The 18,240-nt window shown below is 42.3% G+C and overlaps 1 protein-coding gene across 2 annotated transcripts in view; it reads right to left on the reverse strand.

The window, feature by feature from the left end:
• The window catches only part of SGCG (sarcoglycan gamma), a 225,619-nt gene that overhangs the window by 103,497 nt on the left and 103,882 nt on the right, over nucleotides 1-18,240 (reverse strand). For both annotated transcript variants that reach the window (XM_006017618.3, XM_025196621.1), the window contains exon 5: nucleotides 16,440-16,559. In XM_006017618.3, the coding sequence (XP_006017680.1) occupies nucleotides 16,440-16,559 (120 nt within the window). The remainder of the gene's footprint in view (nucleotides 1-16,439; nucleotides 16,560-18,240) is intronic.

The raw sequence follows: 18,240 nt of genomic DNA on the forward strand, positions 1-18,240 counted from the left end.
TTCCCCCCACTATACAGTTGGTCCAATAAAAGATACCACAAAAAATACCCTTGCCTTTCATATATTATTTTTTATGCTCCTCCTCTCCCCTTCATAATGTTCTTAGTTTCTAATTTTACATACTTACAGAAGCTGAGTTAGTTCTGACACCATGTTCAGCATATGAGTATAAAGGAGTAAAGGTAAAATAGTGCAGGAAGACTTTATTCCATCCTCTACATATAGTTTTTTTCATCAAGCACTTCCTGAAACTAGTTTGCTAAATTCCTACACATATTTATTAGGGCTGTGTGACGCTTCGGTCCCTGATTCAATTCGGTGGAGATTTGGCCTGATTTGGTGGCTGAATCTCCAAATTAGAATCGAACCAGAGGACCCTTTAATATCTCCGAATTGAATCAGAATCCTCTGAATTGATTTGGAGAGATTAGGAAAGATTTGGCGATTTGGACATAGACAGCTTTAAATGTTTTTTCTACATACCTCAAGGTACCAGGTGGCTCATGAATGCTGAGATGCTGGGGTGGATCAAGCATCCCACAGAAGCACGAAGATCTCCCCAGCGCACTTGGTAGCAGACCCGTAAGTGTACCAGTAGCACTTCTGGTCCACTTCCTGGTCCGCCGGAGAGTGTGCTGCCCTCCCTCCCCTCCATGCGCCTCCTTGACTCTGCAACTGGTGCCTCCTGGGTCTGTGGGGCTACCTGGGGTCCCCCTGTGGCAACTGTTGAGCCGGGATGAGGTGCAGGGGGCCCCCCCATGAGCTCCCCAGCAGACTTTTGGTTCACTTCTGGGTTCACCGCCGAGCACACTGGGGGCCCCCTACACTCTTGTGGGACGTTCCATCTGCCCCACCATTGCAGCATTCATGAGCTGTGCCTGGTACCTCGAGGTATGTAGAAAAAACATTGAAAGCTGTGTATATGTCCGAATTACCAATTCTCTGAATCAGCATCGAATCCTCAGATTCGGATTCAGCTGAATTGAATCAGGGGCAGTTATCCAAATCAACAAATCAAATCACTGTCCCCGATTTGGGCCAAATCTGAATTGAATAGGGCCCGTTTTGCACACCCCTAATATTTATACTATAGCACCTCTATTCAGAAGCTATTAGAACACAGAGTTCAAGCCTGGAGGGCTACGATGGCTGGGAAGTACTTTGTATTACTCAGTGATTTTTCTGTGGCTGAGAAAAAGCTCTTTCTGAAAAAGGAGTCTCATTCAATATTCTCCTGTGCCTGACAAAGTGTATTTGTGCCTGAAAGCTTGCAATTAAATTTTTTTTTTGCAAAAATCTAATTGGTTTAATAAAAGATATCACTTCTACCACAGCTCCTGATTCCTTCTGCCTCTAGACCAATACGGCTACAACTTGGAAACTCATTCAATATTATGCAGTTCTGGAAAGGACACTACTCCCAGCCTCTAGCCACTGGGAAATAATAGCCTTGCTCCACATAATAAAATTATAAACAATCTGCTTCAATATTTTACATGGTAAGACTTGTGCTCTGAACCTGGAATTATTTCAAAGAAACAAAAAAAGGTATTGGTACACAGTATATGAAAATATCTGGAAGAGTAATGTCTAGACATTTTTTTTCTCAGACCTAGATTACATAAATTTAAATGAACTTCTTTAAACTTCAGTGTACAACAGTCCATGAAACAATTTATTAGCAACTATGTGCATATTTTGGCTATTTGAAGGTGTTTTATGTGAACAAAGGCAGCTAAGATTTGTGAGAGACCATAACTTTTTAGCATGCATGCTACCTCTCATTCATCCCATCTAACATTTTAATGTGCATTCAAAGAGTATCTCCTAGTTATCTGATTTTCTTATGTATTTGTCATCATTAATTTAATATCTTGTATCATTTATCTGATACTTTCCTCATTTGTTTATATTACTGCTTCCTACTTATTCTGGACTGTAAAAAAATTGTAACTGAAAGAGTAGGATCAAGATAGGAATTGCAACTAATTCTACTGGAACTGTTATGAATTGGGAAGGAGAGATAACAAAAGCAACCAGGCTACCTGCCTACCTTTGTTTCAATCTTTGGTCCCTTTTCCCCTGAGGTCATTCCTTCTGTATATGTATAAAGGGAATGTAGAACAACTATTTAAGCTACAATAGAACACAAATGAGTAACTATAGCTCCAAGAATGAACAACGCTTTAATAATGGATAGGTGTAATTAACTCACCCTTTTCATTAATAGATAAAGAAAGGTATTTTTGTGTGTTACATATCCACTATATACTGAATTCATAACTAGATACACATCCCTACATAACTGGCCACAAGACCCTGACCCAACAAGAAGTTCCATGCAAGTTTAAATGTCATACAGTTGCATATTTGTATTGTAATTAGTGTTAATAAATATGCTCCAGAGGATCTTTTTTTTTTTTTGTTCAATGCCAATCATAAGTGCTGACACTAAAGGGAAGATGTCCATCTGTACAAATGGATCTACAGGCATAATATGAAGCAATTATACCTGGAAATATTTTGGCCAAGAGTTTGTGATCTAGGATCTCATAATTCTGTTCTGCTGGGGTAACTTTTCAGGAATAGAAAGCACAGGCGTGCAAGGTCTACTCTGGGCCGTGCTGTTGGGAGAGCACTGTACCTACTGCGGTGCTAGATGCATAGGTTTCTGTCACAAACGGCAGGGCAGGGTCCACATGAGTAAGCACAGGAGCAAAAGTGAAGGCCTATTTCAGATGTTCAAATGCTTGCTAGGCCTCCCTGGACCAGTAGAACTAGACATTCTTCTGCAGTAGCATGGTGAGAGGACTTACTACTTGAACAAAGTTGGTGATAAATCTGTGGTACAAGACTGCAAACCTCAGGAGTCTTTGAAGTTCTTTGACATTCTGGAGGGCTTTCCACTTGAGGATGGCCTGAACCTTCTAGGGTTCCATTTTCAGGCCTTCAGGGGATAAAATAAATCCAAGGAACTCTATTGTTGTTTGGTTGAAAGTGAATTTCTCTAATTATGTGAAAAGGCCATGTTGGCACAGTTTTTCTAGCACTGGTCAGACATGTGCTGATTGTTAGAGTTCTCTGAGAAGATGAGTATATCACCAAGGCAGGCAATTACAAACTGGTCTAGCAGGTCTCTCAGCATGTCATTAATGAAGTGTTGGAGAGTGACTAGGGTATTTGTGAGCCCAAAGGTCATGACTAGGCACTTGAAGACTATATAGCAGTTTCTAAAAACAGCTTGTCACTCATCCTGAGCATGAATTCACACTAGGTTATAGGCTCCCCAAAGAACAAGTTTAGTTAAGCACGCTGTTTTGAGCCAATCAAGCAACACTGAGATGAAGGGCAGAAGGTACTGATGCTTGGTTCAGTGCCCAGTAATCGATGCATAGGCGGAGACTCCTGTCCTTTTTAATCGTCAACACAAGGGCTCCCATGAGTGAGGTGGGACTGTATACGAAGTCCTGGGCCAGGTTCTCTTTTTAAATTGTGGAGAGCAGCACATTCAGGTTCTGATATAGTGTAAATCTGTCCCACTGGGATTTTCACTCACAGCTGCAGATTGATGGGGCAAACTTGATGCAGAAGAAGAATGTCTACATTCTTCTTCTTAAAGACATCTGCCAATTCCTGATATTTTCCAGGTAGCTGGATTTTGGATTTTGAAGATAGCATCTCCTGAGGGGTTACAGCAGACAGGCCTTCAGGTTGGATTGCAAGGTGGTCTGTCCCCTAGGATTTCCCCAGGTTTTTTGCCAGTAACCTGAGTTCAGACAGGTTTTCTGGGCTTTTCACCTGATCAGTAGGTCATGGAGCGTGAGCCAAAGAAACCCCAGAATGAAGGGGTAGTGTGGGGGCTGAATGCCCCACAAGCATATGGTCTCCCTGTGCCCAAGGAGATTCATTTGTAGAATGATGGTCTTCCACTCCACAGGCCCTGAAGCCAGGGGTGAGCTATCTTTAGTCTCTATTGTTTTGGATTTGCACAACTGCCTTTGTAGGATTTGTAGACCTCGCACCACAGTTTTATTCATCAAATTGCCTGTAGCTCTAGAGTCCAGCAGGGCAGTCAGCAAGGAAAATGAGGGAGTCTGCCTTAGGACTCGGAGGTGGGCAGATAACAATATTTGGGGGTTCTGTGGACTGCGTTTACCCAAGACTTCATGAGTTGTGGATGCTTTGGAGACTCTGCATGACCCTCAGCTGCTTCACTTCACCAGGCCTGAGATAACTTGTTTACCTTGATGCCCTCTCTGGGAATGTGGGATGTACTCTTGTCATGGAGCCCCACTATAGTGGCACAGCTCCAGCTGATGGTGGTGTTCTTGCTCTTCTGGTATAGGGCACTGGACCCTTCCATCCACTGGCATCGGGTTGAGAGGGACAGTAACAGGGTAATTTTTGGAAGGGGCAAGGCAACTTTTTTTTCCTTTCTGCATTCCCAGAGGCGGAGGTCAATTTGGGCAGCTAGATCCACAAATGCACTGAATTCTATTGGTGGCTCCACCCAAGCCAATTCATCCTTAATTTCCTCCTACAGACCGCAGCAGAAATAATAGAGTTGGGCTGCCTCATTCCACTGGGTGTCTGATGCAAAGCAGTGAAAGAGGGAAACATAAGCCATAACAGAACTTTCATCTTGATGCAGGGACTGTACCACAATGTCTGCCATCTGCACCAGGTGAGGATCTCCGAACAGTCGGGAATTCCTTGAGGAATGCTCCCCGATCTTGGAGGATTGAACTACTGCACCCCACCAAGGGTGCAGCCCAGTTCAGTTTAGGCTACAACAAGTTGCAACGTTGAACAAGTAACCCATGGAAGTGCATCAGGTCACCAGCGTACCTCTCTGGGAATGGGATGGGTAGCTGGGATTCCATGAGGGGAAGCTGCTTCATAGAAACCTTGCTGCAGAGCTGGTAGACCTGGAAGTGAAGAAGCTGGTTCACCATCAACAACTGCCAGATCTGATATTCTAGAACATGCCAGGCAGAGGTGATCTGTGCCAAGTGGTCTGGCTGAGGGGCCCCAACACATAGCTTTCCTCCATGCTGAGCCCCCTTTGCTGCATTTGGTGGTCTGGGCAACTTGTCATGCCAGGCTGTCTGGATCACGAGTTTATATTGAAAGGGGTGAGGAGTCAGATAACTTTGGCTGGCCACTCTGGTGACAGGGAGTGGGCATGTGGCTAGGCCCAGATGGAGGGTGCTGCCTACCAGTGTGTGGCCACATGTTCTAATGAGAAGGTAGCAGATCAGAATGAGCAGGCATACTATGCAGGCTGAAGTCCCAGATTCAAGGCCACAGCCTGGCACCTTTGAGTTTCACTTCCATCCTTGGCAAGTTGGTAGAATCTTTAATAAAGAATAAAATCAATAGTCATATGGAGAAATATGATATTTTGGGAAAATCATGTGATTTGTAAAGAGAAATCCTGCCTCAGTATGCTGGAGTTCTTTAAGGGTGCTAACAAGCACATGAACAAGGGGGATCTAATTGACATAATATATTTGGATTATCAAAAAGCTTTCAATAAGGTTCATCGCCAAAGGCTTAAAAAAAAATTAAGTTGCCACTGGATTGGAGGGAAGGCTGCATCATGGATTGACAGCTGGCTAGAAGGTAGGAAGCATAGAGTAGGGCTAAATCAGGAGCAGGGAAAATATGGTCCGCGGGTTGGATCTGGCCTGCCAGGCACTTTCTTTTGGCCCATGGCACCCACCAACGAATTGTGCCCTGCCAAGCCCTTCCACCTAGGAGGGTAGGCGTGAGGCGCCCATGCATAGCCTATTGTGCCTTGCTCCCACCCTCGTGGGTGGATTGGCCCAGACCCAACAGCATACAGGTTCCAGGTGGGGCTGCTGTTGTCCTGCTGCAGCTGCCCCCATGGGAAGCTGCTCGGCTTCCCAGGTGTCCAGCTTGTTCCCAACAACAGGTTGGGAAGCGGTGGTGGTGGTGGAGCTACACCTGGGTGGAAGCACAGAGCCTGTGGTAGTGTGGAGCTCATCTGGACAGGGTGTCGGTGTGAGGAAGGGTGGGAGGTATGGCACACAGCCCCCGCTGCCAGCTCCCTGCTCCCCACTTCAGAGACGTTATTTCTTTTTGGCTATCTGAAGTTTCCTTTTACTTAAGGACTGCATTGTTTTAGAAGTCCGTGAATTAATTGGGGGCTGTATTGATTTGGGAAGTCTGTGAATTAATTGACAACCACATTAATTTAGAAGGATGTGAATTAACTTAAGGATTCAAAAATTGATTTATTTATAAGGTAATGAATTTGTCATGAGATGATGCCCCTATGAATCAATAGGAATTGGGGTGGACCTGTGATCACAATATTTAATGATACACATGGTGCACATCTGATAAGCTCAGCTGCCTGCACTGACCTAAATAGTTGGTCATGGGGCTGGTCCCATACATTGAAGAGTCAGGTCCAGAATTACGATCCAACAACTGGTTGGCATGTGGAAGGAGTGAAAGAGGAGAAGGATCCCCAAGAATATCTGCCATATGAGCATGTTCACAAGGGTTTTGACTAACATCACAAAACCCTCCCTCTAATCATAAGGATCAAGGTGTGGCAGGTGAGTCAAGGGGTATACCCCGTGAGCAGAGCATTCCGAGAGTACAGCCCTAGGTGGGGTCCACCTGAGGATACGTCCTCCCGAGCCCAATGGCACAGCCTCTTTTGGCACAACCACTCACAGTGTTCCAAGGGGGAACTGTCAGAGACAGGATACTGGGTTAGATAGGCCATTGCTCAGATCTGGAATGGCAAGCCTTATGTTCTTATGGAATACAATTTTAAAACTCAACATGAAAACATCCCCTGTTCTATGCCCAAGCAAAGAAAAAGACAATCAATTCATAGTATTATTTCCATTCCATAACAGATTATTAAACTTCTAAGAATCATCTAAATTACCTGATAGCACACTTGCTTTTTATTTACAGCAGCCTCTAAAATTTGATGAGCCCATTGTGCTTCTTGAGGGAAGATTTCTAAGGATAGGCCACTCTGCATGTTTCAGATGGTTTTCTGACTACTTGGAGTTTGGGAGAAACAATTTGTAACTAATACTCCAAAAGAAATATTATTTCCGAGGTAATGAACAATTTGAGGTTTGGAATTCTAGAAAGGATAGTCTCTTAGAAAATCTTCATGATTGGTACTCCTAACAGATGCAAAAATGCATGGAAGAAGTTTCTAATAAAAGAAATATCTTGATAAATCAGCACTGAGAGGAAAGGAAGCAGTGGACAAGTCAGATAATCTGAGAGACATTGTCTTTTAATATCAAAATTACTTAAACGTTTGGTTTAATATATAAATATATGTGCACCAGGTGGACATTAGAGAGACACCTGTGGTTTCTTCTTTTCCTGGTGACTGGACCCAACTACCACAGAGAAATTACCTGCCTCAGCTCCCTCCAATTATACCTAGTTCCCATGAAAAGAGTAGATTCCTCACCTCCCACTCACCAAACCCACTTCCCATGGAAAGACCAGCTTCAACTCTGGTAGAACATCCTTCCCATGGAGAGACCAGCCACTTGAAGGGTATGTAAAAACATTACATTAGATTGACCTAACAAAGGTCAGGTAGATCTAAATGCCCTAGTGCGCAAGCATTCACAGGGCTTAGGCCACCCTAAAAATGGTATGCACAATCTAAAGTTAGTTCACCTCAGAGGTGTACTGTTCTTTCTCCCCTAACTTTCATCAGTCCCATGGGGCGCCCATGCCCGCTACGGGACAGGGAAGTCCGGGTGAGGGTGATCCCCTGCCCTCCATTAATGCTGACCACGTGAAGGAACATCTTGAGAAGCTGGATACCTTCAAGTCAGCTGGCCCTGACAATCTACACCCCAGGGTACTCAAGGAGCTGGCGAGCATCATAGCCCAGCCTCTAGCACGGATCTTTGAAAACTCTTGGCGCTCTGGTGTAGTGCCCGAAGACTGGAAGAAGGCCAATGTGGTGGCTATCTTCAAGAAAGGGAGGAAAGTGGATTCGGCTAACTATAGGCCCGTCGGCCTGACTTCTATCCCTGGGAAGATCTTAGAAAAGTTTATTAAAGAGGCCATCCTTAATGGACTGGCCGACGCCAACATCTTAAGGGATAGCCAGCACCACGTTGTCGCGGGCAGGTCTTGCTTGACCAATCTCATTTCCTTCTACGACCAGGTGACCTATCACCTGGACAAGGGAGAAGAGATTGATGTCATATATCTTGACTTCAAAAAAGCCTTCGATCTGGTGACCCATGATCGCCTCTTGGAGAAACTGGCCAATTGTCGCCTTGGGTCCTCCACGATCCACTGGCTGGAAAATTGGCTCCGGGGTCGGACCCAGAGGGTAGTAATCGATGGAAGTCACTCATCGTGGTGTCCTGTGACCAGTGGGGTCCCCCAAGGCTCTGTCCTTGGACCCATACTGTTCAACATCTTCATTAATGATGTGGACACTGGAGTCAGAAACGGACTGGCCAAGTTCGCCGATGACACCAAACTTTGGGGCAAAGCATCCACACCAGAAGACAGGCAGGTTATCCAGGCTGACCTGGACAGGCTCAGCAAGTGGGCGGACGAGAATCTGATGGTGTTCAACGCCGATAAATGCAAGGTTCTCCACCTTGGGAAAAAAAACCCGCAGCATCCTTATAGGCTCGGCAGTGCTATGTTGGCTAGCACTATGGAAGAAAGAGACTTGGGGGTCATCATTGACCACAAGATGAACATGAGCCTGCAATGCGATGCGGCGGCTAGTAAAGCGACCAAAACGCTGGCTTGCATCCATAGATGCTTGTCAAGCAAATCCCGGGACGTCATTCTCCCCTTGTACTCGGCCTTGGTGAAGCCGCAGCTGGAGTACTGCATCCAGTTTTGGGCTCCACAATTCAAAAAGGATGTGGAGAAGCTTGAGAGAGTCCAGAGAATAGCCACACACATGATTAGAGGTCAGGGCAGCAGACCCTACGATGACAGGCTGAGAGCCCTGGGGCTCTTTAGCCTGGAAAAGCGCAGGCTCAGGGGTGATCTGATGGCCACCTACAAGTTTATCAGGGGTGACCACCAGTATCTGGGGGAATGTTTGTTCACCAGAGCGTCCCAAGCGATGACGACTAGGTCGAACGGTCATAAACTACTACAAGACCGTTTCAGGTTGGACATAAGGAAGAATTTCTTTACTGTCCGAGCCCCCAAGGTCTGAAACAGCCTGCCCCCAGAGGTGGTTCAAGTGCCTACATTGAACACCTTCAAGATCAAACTGGATGCTTATCTTGCTGGGATCTTGTGACCCCAGCTGACTTCCTGCCCTTTGGGCAGGGGGCTGGACTCGATGATCTTCCGAGGTCCCTTCCAGCCCTAATGTCTATGAAATCTATGAAATCTATGAATCAGGTTCCACGAATGCTTGTTCATACCCCAAGATCTTGATGTGCAAGAGTGCAATTTTATTCATAGCTCCCATAATACCAGATCCATGTAATCAGTATAGATCACTGGGGAATCAGCTCCACTGTTCCAGGTTACAATATTACTTGTGTGTCAAATTTCTTATTATTTCATTAACATGTTTTACACTGAATTAATATGAATATTAATTTCCTCAAGCTTGTTCAGTAACTGGATCATCTGGTTTCACTTCCATGTTCCTACTCTTTATTTTATCTTTCAGCTGCTGATGAATTCCTTAACCTGTCTCAGTGACAATTACCCAACCACTTTACTTCCTTTTTTCTGCCCACTGTTACCCTGATTACACTGAATCCTCTGCCTCCAGGCTGCCTACAGCAAGCCACTTCAAAGAAATATTGCTAAGTTTTCAAATTTGCACCATATCTGTCAGTTGTTGGTATTTAATCATGTCTTTGTTGTAGATATGCCCCTTAACAAAAAGCACTGAAGTATGTGGACCAGATATTTAGCCAGTTGGAACTGGGGCAGCTCCACTGAACTTAATGGAGCTACTTTGATTTGTACTTGCTAAAGATCTGACTTCGCAACCTCAGTTGTTATATCTACTACTATTATGTTCATATAGAAATGCCATGGATTGTTTTCACACTAAACTTCTAGAAAGCCAAGCCATTCCAATTTTTGGAAAAGTTGGAAAGTGAACCACTCATTAATTCTGCTGATATTTTGCCAAGAGAAAATTATTGGATATATCACAAAATCATGCTTTGGCATATTTAACATTAATGTTTTACCTATACATATTCTGGATCAGATGTTACACAAAGAAAATAAAAAACTCAAGAAAAAGATCTGTGAGCCCTAACATGGGAAAATAAGATATTATCTTGTTACCACTGACAAGATAATAAATAGCAACATCAAAAGAAGTGGTCACAAGTCATAACAGCTTGCAGAGATTTATTCTTCATTACCTATTTCATAAAGCTACCCAGGCTCTGAAAAAACTATGCTATCAGACATTTCACTATCATCTAAAATCTCAACTACCATTACAAAAATTATAATAGCTACTGCTATCACCTGTTATCATAGATGCTATTTGCCTTTTCAGAGTAAAAATCTTCCAGACTGATTAAAGTTGGAGGTCAGGTTACAAGTATCTATAGCTTATTTTTACAGAAAAGATTTCATTAAAAACTAGTTTAACACACAGTTGAAATCCAGGAAACTGGACTTGGATGACAAAAACAAAATACAGTATTAAGGTTTTTAAACACATGAATTGTACACAACCTCATTTACTCTATAACATGTTTTGTATATTATTTCCTTGGAAGCTCCATTAATATTGAATAGTTATAGATCCCTGACATTTTTAGATGAGATGATATGTTTAGTTGATAAAAAGTAATACTGCTAATTTAACAGACTTCTGTAAGGCACTTATCTTGGTACCACATAACTTTCTGATTAAGGAACCAATATGATGCAAAATCTCATTGCATCCATTAAATGGATTAAACATTGACTAATAGATCTCAAAAAGGAATTGTAAAGGAGGACTCAAAGGAGCATATTTCTAGAAAGTCCCATAGGCTTTACACCATTTAACATTTTTATCAAGGACATAGAAGAAAAAAAGATTAATTACTGATGAAATTTGCAGATGACACAAAGATTGAGGGGTAGGTAATTAATGAAGAGGACAGATCACTGATACAGAGTGATCAGGACTGTGGGTAATCGAAGTGTAAGCAAGCAATATGCACTTTAATTTGGCCAAATGTCAAGACACCCATCTAGAAACAAAGAATGCAGACCACACTTACAGGATAGAGAATGCTGGAGGATATATCCCTGGAAGCAATCACTTTAAAAAAGACTTAAGGGTCATGGCAGATAATAAACAGAACATAAGCTCCCAATATAATGCTGTGGCCACAAAGGCTAATGTGATCCTTGGAATGAATAAACAACAGGGAACATCTACTAGAAGTAAAGAAGTCATATCAATTCTGCCTTTGGCAGTGGACTGCTGTTGGAATACTGTGTTCGGTTTGGTATTGACAATTCATAAAAGACGCTGGTGAAATTGCGAAGGTTTAGAGACAAACCATTGGAATGAATTAAAAATATGCCTCATAGTCAAAAACTCAAGGAGTTCAACCAGTTTAGCTTATGAAAGAAAAGGTTAATGGGTCACTTGATCATAGTTCTATAACAATATCCAGGAAAAACAAAAAATCGGTAATAGAGAGCTCTTCAATCTAGAAGACAAATATCCATCAAAATCTAATGGCTGAAAACCAATGGCAGGAGGCTAAAGATAGGCAAATTCAGTCGCAAAATAAAAGCTCATTTTTTAAACAATGGGGATAATTAGCCATTGAAACAATTTGCCAAAGGCTGTAGTAAATACTGCATCATGAGAAATTTTTACATCAAGCCTAATTTTAGGTGCCTACTGATCTTTGCAGTTCAAAATTTAGGCATTGAAGGAATTTTGTGCCTGTTGGGATAGGAATATTCTGAATAGCTGTTTTCAGTTTAGACATCTAAGTCCTCCTAAATCCTGGTTAGGTAACTAATTTGACACAATTGGTTCTGACAGTACAACATGCTTCACAACAGTGAATTAGGCCCAATGTGCATATGCTTGGGATCACTAATAACTCAATCAGCTTTAACTGATGGGCTTTTGAAGAGAGTAGACTCTTTTTGTAGAAGCAGGCATCCTACTTGACAGAAGCTCAGCATGATTTTCTTTGAGGGCAGGCTCCCCTCTGCAGAGCAAAACTTGGGGTGGGCCTTACCTTTATATTATGATAACCACAAGTGTTTCTGGCACAGTAACCACAGCAATACTAGGTCAAACAACAAAGTCCCAAGCTTGATGAGAAAAGGGGATTCCAAAGCCAAGTTTATTCAGTTAATTCTTTGGCTAGATTTATAAAATAGATATTTACTAAAATTCACAAATGGATTTCTTTTCCACCACACTGCTTTTTATTTGCACATCTATGAACTTTTCTAATAAGTTGTTAATGAGCAGTAATTTTTACGTAAATCAGCTCTGACAGTCCACTATATTGTATATAAAGTATTACGAAATATTCTTTAGTGTATTTTTAAGCATGAAACTCCTTCATGTCCCTCTTATTCCACACTCCATAACTCCCTGCCCCATTCCTGGGGGCAGGGCAATGCAGAGGGAAGGGGTCAGTCTCTATGCTGCACACAGAGCAGGGAATTGGTTTGGGCTACTTAAGCTGCATGCACAGTAGAAGGGAGATGACCTGCCTGTGATGTGCGTGGTGGCAGAGGAAGGAGCTACCCACCTGAAGTTCAAAGCAGGAAAGCCAGCATGCCTGTGCTGCATGTGTGCGAAAGGGAGCAGGGTTGCCCATGCTGCCCAGGCAACAGAGAGGGGAGCTGCCCATGTGACACACTTGGCCAGGAATGGGGTGAGACTGCACATGTGGCAGGTGGGGAACCGAGCTGCCTGTGCTGTGTGTGGTGGGCAGTGGGGAGGAGAGCATTGTTGCCTGCATGGTGTGCAGTCCCCTAGTATGTGGCCATCACAAAGTTGAACAGCCCTGCTTTTCATCAGTGTCCTAGCTATTATATATTTCATGCCTCTTTCCTAACTTCTGTATTTTAGCAAAATTTAAATTAAAAGCTTAAAGTCAATTATATTACATTTTCATGGTGAGTGCAAGTCTCCTTTCACTAATTTTATGGTGGAATGACTCATTTGATTTTAATGGAGTTGCATTATTTAAATGCTAAATCAGGCCTTCTATGTCTATACCACACCCTCTAAACTACATACCATATTTTCTCGCATACCACATACCTCCAAATAAAACATGCATCTTGGTTTTGGAAGTATTTGAAAAAAATTCTAGAATCATGGCCAATTATGTGACACAGAGTAAGTCCTCTTGCAAGCACACAGTATTCAAGAAAGGCAGAAACAGTCTTGGTGAAGTTCACCCAGAGAGAGTCCGGGATGCTTGGGATCACTAATAACTCAATCAGCTTTAACTGATGGGCTTTTGAAGAGAGTAGACTCTTTTTGTAGAAGCAGGCATCCTACTTGACAGAAGCTCAGCATGATTTTCTTTGAGGGCAGGCTCCCCTCTGCAGAGCAAAACTTGGGGTGGGCCTTACCTTTATATTATGATAACCACAAGTGTTTCTGGCACAGTAACCACAGCAATACTAGGTCAAACAACAAAGTCCCAAGCTTGATGAGAAAAGGGGATTCCAAAGCCAAGTTTATTCAGTTAATTCTTTGGCTAGATTTATAAAATAGATATTTACTAAAATTCACAAATGGATTTCTTTTCCACCACACTGCTTTTTATTTGCACATCTATGAACTTTTCTAATAAGTTGTTAATGAGCAGTAATTTTTACGTAAATCAGCTCTGACAGTCCACTATATTGTATATAAAGTATTACGAAATATTCTTTAGTGTATTTTTAAGCATGAAACTCCTTCATGTCCCTCTTATTCCACACTCCATAACTCCCTGCCCCATTCCTGGGGGCAGGGCAATGCAGAGGGAAGGGGTCAGTCTCTATGCTGCACACAGAGCAGGGAATTGGTTTGGGCTACTTAAGCTGCATGCACAGTAGAAGGGAGATGACCTGCCTGTGATGTGCGTGGTGGCAGAGGAAGGAGCTACCCACCTGAAGTTCAAAGCAGGAAAGCCAGCATGCCTGTGCTGCATGTGTGCGAAAGGGAGCAGGGTTGCCCATGCTGCCCAGGCAACAGAGAGGGGAGCTGCCCATGTGACACACTTGGCCAGGAATGGGGTGAGACTGCACATGTGGCAGGTGGGGAACCGAGCTGCCTGTGCTGTGTGTGGTGGGCAGTGGGGAGGAGAGCATTGTTGCCTGCATGGTGTGCAGTCCCCTAGTATGTGGCCATCACAAAGTTGAACAGCCCTGCTTTTCATCAGTGTCCTAGCTATTATATATTTCATGCCTCTTTCCTAACTTCTGTATTTTAGCAAAATTTAAATTAAAAGCTTAAAGTCAATTATATTACATTTTCATGGTGAGTGCAAGTCTCCTTTCACTAATTTTATGGTGGAATGACTCATTTGATTTTAATGGAGTTGCATTATTTAAATGCTAAATCAGGCCTTCTATGTCTATACCACACCCTCTAAACTACATACCATATTTTCTCGCATACCACATACCTCCAAATAAAACATGCATCTTGGTTTTGGAAGTATTTGAAAAAAATTCTAGAATCATGGCCAATTATGTGACACAGAGTAAGTCCTCTTGCAAGCACACAGTATTCAAGAAAGGCAGAAACAGTCTTGGTGAAGTTCACCCAGAGAGAGTCCGGGTGAACTTCCTGGTAAAGTTTCTGATGCCTCGCCCAGACGATCCCCTGGGATGGCACGCTTCCTGGATGTTCTATGTCCCTAGGAAGACTTCCTCTGTGTCACAGAAGGTTCAGCTCCAGACCCTTGCAAGGGCAGTAGCAAGACTGTTACTTCTTTTGTAAGCAGTTCTTTATATAAATTCCTATAAATCAAGTGTTTTCATACCACAAGCCTCATCAAAATACTACCAGAACCATGCTTGCTGCTTCAAGCATAAGCTATAGTGCTCAGCCAATAGCTGTAGTTGTGAGAGGGTAAACACAAGACTCTAGTACTTTTGCTTGCTAAACTAGACACAGGCAGGAGCCATCTTGGCTTCTTAATTGTATGTACAGCATCTAATAGCTTTCTTCTTTTCTAGTACATGAAAAATAGCTTCCTTGCTTAAGACATGCAACCCAATTTGGGGGGAAAAACGTATAGGGAGAAATGTATACGGACTGATTTTCGGGGAAAATGTATACTCTAGCCTCAGAGTAAATATTGTAATTTCCTTCACAAACTGAGAGAACTAGAAGGAGAATACACACACACACACACACACACACACACACACACACATATCTGTGTTGAAGCGTGTATTCTGTCTTAGTTTTTCTTACCTAAAACATAGGCAGACCTCTTCCAAATCAGTTAGTGATTATGTAATCTTTCATATCTTAGCTAAATATGCCTTTCTATTAATGTTTGGTGTCCTTTGGGCATACAATAATAATTTGATGAGGTTTCCTGGTTGTAAACTTCACAATAAAACTCACAGGGTTTTAAACGTAATTTATTAACATATTTATTTCAAATTAAATTTGGCTTTGAGGTGCTAGTTGTATACTTACAACCACTGTTATAAGTTTGCACAGTGAAATAATTTGAATTCCTCTTTTAAAATGAAGTCATCAATGTTTTAGAGCTAATAAATCTAATAAATCACACAAGTTATATATGACAATTATAATTAGCTTCAAAAAAGGAACTAAAAGTGAAAATAAATTCTATTGCAATTTCACTATTTCTTTTGATGTATTCTTACATTTTAATACCAGAGTAACTGAAGCTTATCATATATGTTTTAAGATAACTGTTAACCTAGAAAATCGAATTATCTTGTTCCTACAAATCATATGAGTACTTGTTTGCAATGAAATAGTGATACATGCCTCTGAGAAAACATTAATTACTGTTCTGAAGATTGGAACTGAAATACAATCTGATAAAATCTGAGAAAAATGCCTTTTGAAAAGTGATATTATAAATTAACTACAAATAATTATATGCTATGGTCCAAGTGCCAAAGGCAAAGTAGAAAAACAGCAGATTTTCACTTTGAAAAGGTGTACACATCAATGCTGTACAGCATGACTTCTAGAAGTTTTACTTAGAGGCAATAACATGCAATATTCTTTTAATCTTAGTTCACCATGTATAAGTACATATGAGATAAATGATAAAAACTTCACAATTACAAATGTTGCCAACTATAGCAGTGAACTTAAGAACTTCTATTTACATACACTGATATAGTGTAAATAAAATTCTAGCTGAATTGTGTGAGGCTTTCCTACTTACATTTCTTAGGACATTTTTTAACATATTACAAACCTGTGACTCGAAGTTTATCTGTACCGATTACAACTTCATCTTCATCCACTGTAAAAAGTGGCTTGCCATCCTTGGAGTTGATCTGAAGTTGTTGACCATGGAATTCTACCATCCTAGGACCTGGAAATCACATTGGGAAACACATTATATGGATCTCATTCATTTGTGCACATAAATACAACTCTACACATAAAACTGCATACATAAATTATCAGCCACTAAACATCATGTTATTTAAAATGTAATCTTACCCATCTAAGTCAGGGGCCTCAAACATGTGGCCTATGGGATGGATTTGGACCATGGAACCAGTCCCCCAGCCCCTGGGGCTCCTGGTGGGCCAGGGAATTCGGAGGCAGAGTGACCTAGAGGGTGCAACGTTGTTGGTGATAGGGGGCTAGCAAGGGCTGCACCGATACAGCACTGCTTGTCCTGTCACCATTCAGCCTGATGCCTCTGCTGCTTACCCCAGCACCACTTGCCCCATCACTGCCACTTCTGCTGTTTGCCTTATTACCACCGGATCCAGATGTAGGTCAAGATGAGCTTGATGCCTCTAAGTAATTTAATAGATGGTGACACGGGGAGGGAGATCATACAAGATAAAAATAGATGGATCACTTGGTACAATTTTGTTTTTTAAAACTATGTAAGGAATTTTGCTTTCAACGAGAGCTTCCAAGGAAGTTCTGAAATCCCTATGAATGAATGAAAGAAAAATATTTTTAAATGATAAGAATTTTTTACTGGTATAGGTGTAACATCTCTTTTTCACAAACACATAGATGTCTTTGCTTACCTCTCTCATGATTAGTGATAAACAAATAAATAGCAACAACACTGAAACTTCTGTATATCCTAGTGAGAATGACTTCTCATTTTGGCAACACAAGCAGATGGAACTAGAACTAATAGAGCCTCAGGGACTACAACTAATTCCTTCCAACCCCAATTCAATGATTTTTTGAATCTTTGCTGCTTCATTCTTCCGAATATAGGCCATTCCTGTGTACTCCTCCTCCAGCATCCATCTCTTATAGGGTTCTCTTTTTGTTTTCGGGAGGCCCATGACCTCCTGATTGAGCCAGGGGGCGTCTCTCAGCCCTTTTGCTACCTTTATTATGAACAGGAATGGACCTCCTTTCTGCTCCAAGGATGGTATCCTTGAGCAATGACCATTCTTCTTGGATTCCCTTCCCCATCGGACCATGGTTCTGCAGGGCCTCATCCACCAATCTCCTAACCTTGTAAAAGTAAGCTTTCCTAAAATCAAGGATTTCCACCCTACTAAATGATTTCCCTGCCTTACAATGGATGGTGAAAGCCTTACAATGGATCGTCTCATGGTCACTGTTGCCTAGATTACCCTTGATGCTCAGGTTACTCACTAGATCATCCCCTTTGGCCAAAACCAAATCCAGGAGTGCCTTTCCCCTGGCTGGCCTGTACACTTCTTAAGTCAAGTAGAGCTCCTTGATACAAGTGAGGAACCTATGTGACCACTCAGATCTAGCTGAGTGCTCTTCCCATGAGATGTCTGGGTAACTGAAGTCACACATGGTGACCATACTCCATGAGTGTACAGCCTCTGCCAGTTCTCTGGAGAATTCCAGATCAAGCTCCTCCAATTGGTTTGGAGGTCTGTAATATACAGTTTCCTACCATCAAGTCCCCTTCACCATGCCCTCCCTGTATCTTAACCAGAGGGTCTCAAGTAACCCTTCTTTTGTGCCCATCTCGGCTTCCAGGGATGTGTACTGCTCCTTCACATAGAGAGCAATACCTCTGCCTTTTTCCCTAC

This window comes from Alligator sinensis, unplaced genomic scaffold (assembly GCF_000455745.1).
Source record: "Alligator sinensis unplaced genomic scaffold, ASM45574v1 scaffold777_1, whole genome shotgun sequence".
In the NCBI taxonomy this organism is placed as follows: Eukaryota; Metazoa; Chordata; order Crocodylia; family Alligatoridae; genus Alligator; species Alligator sinensis.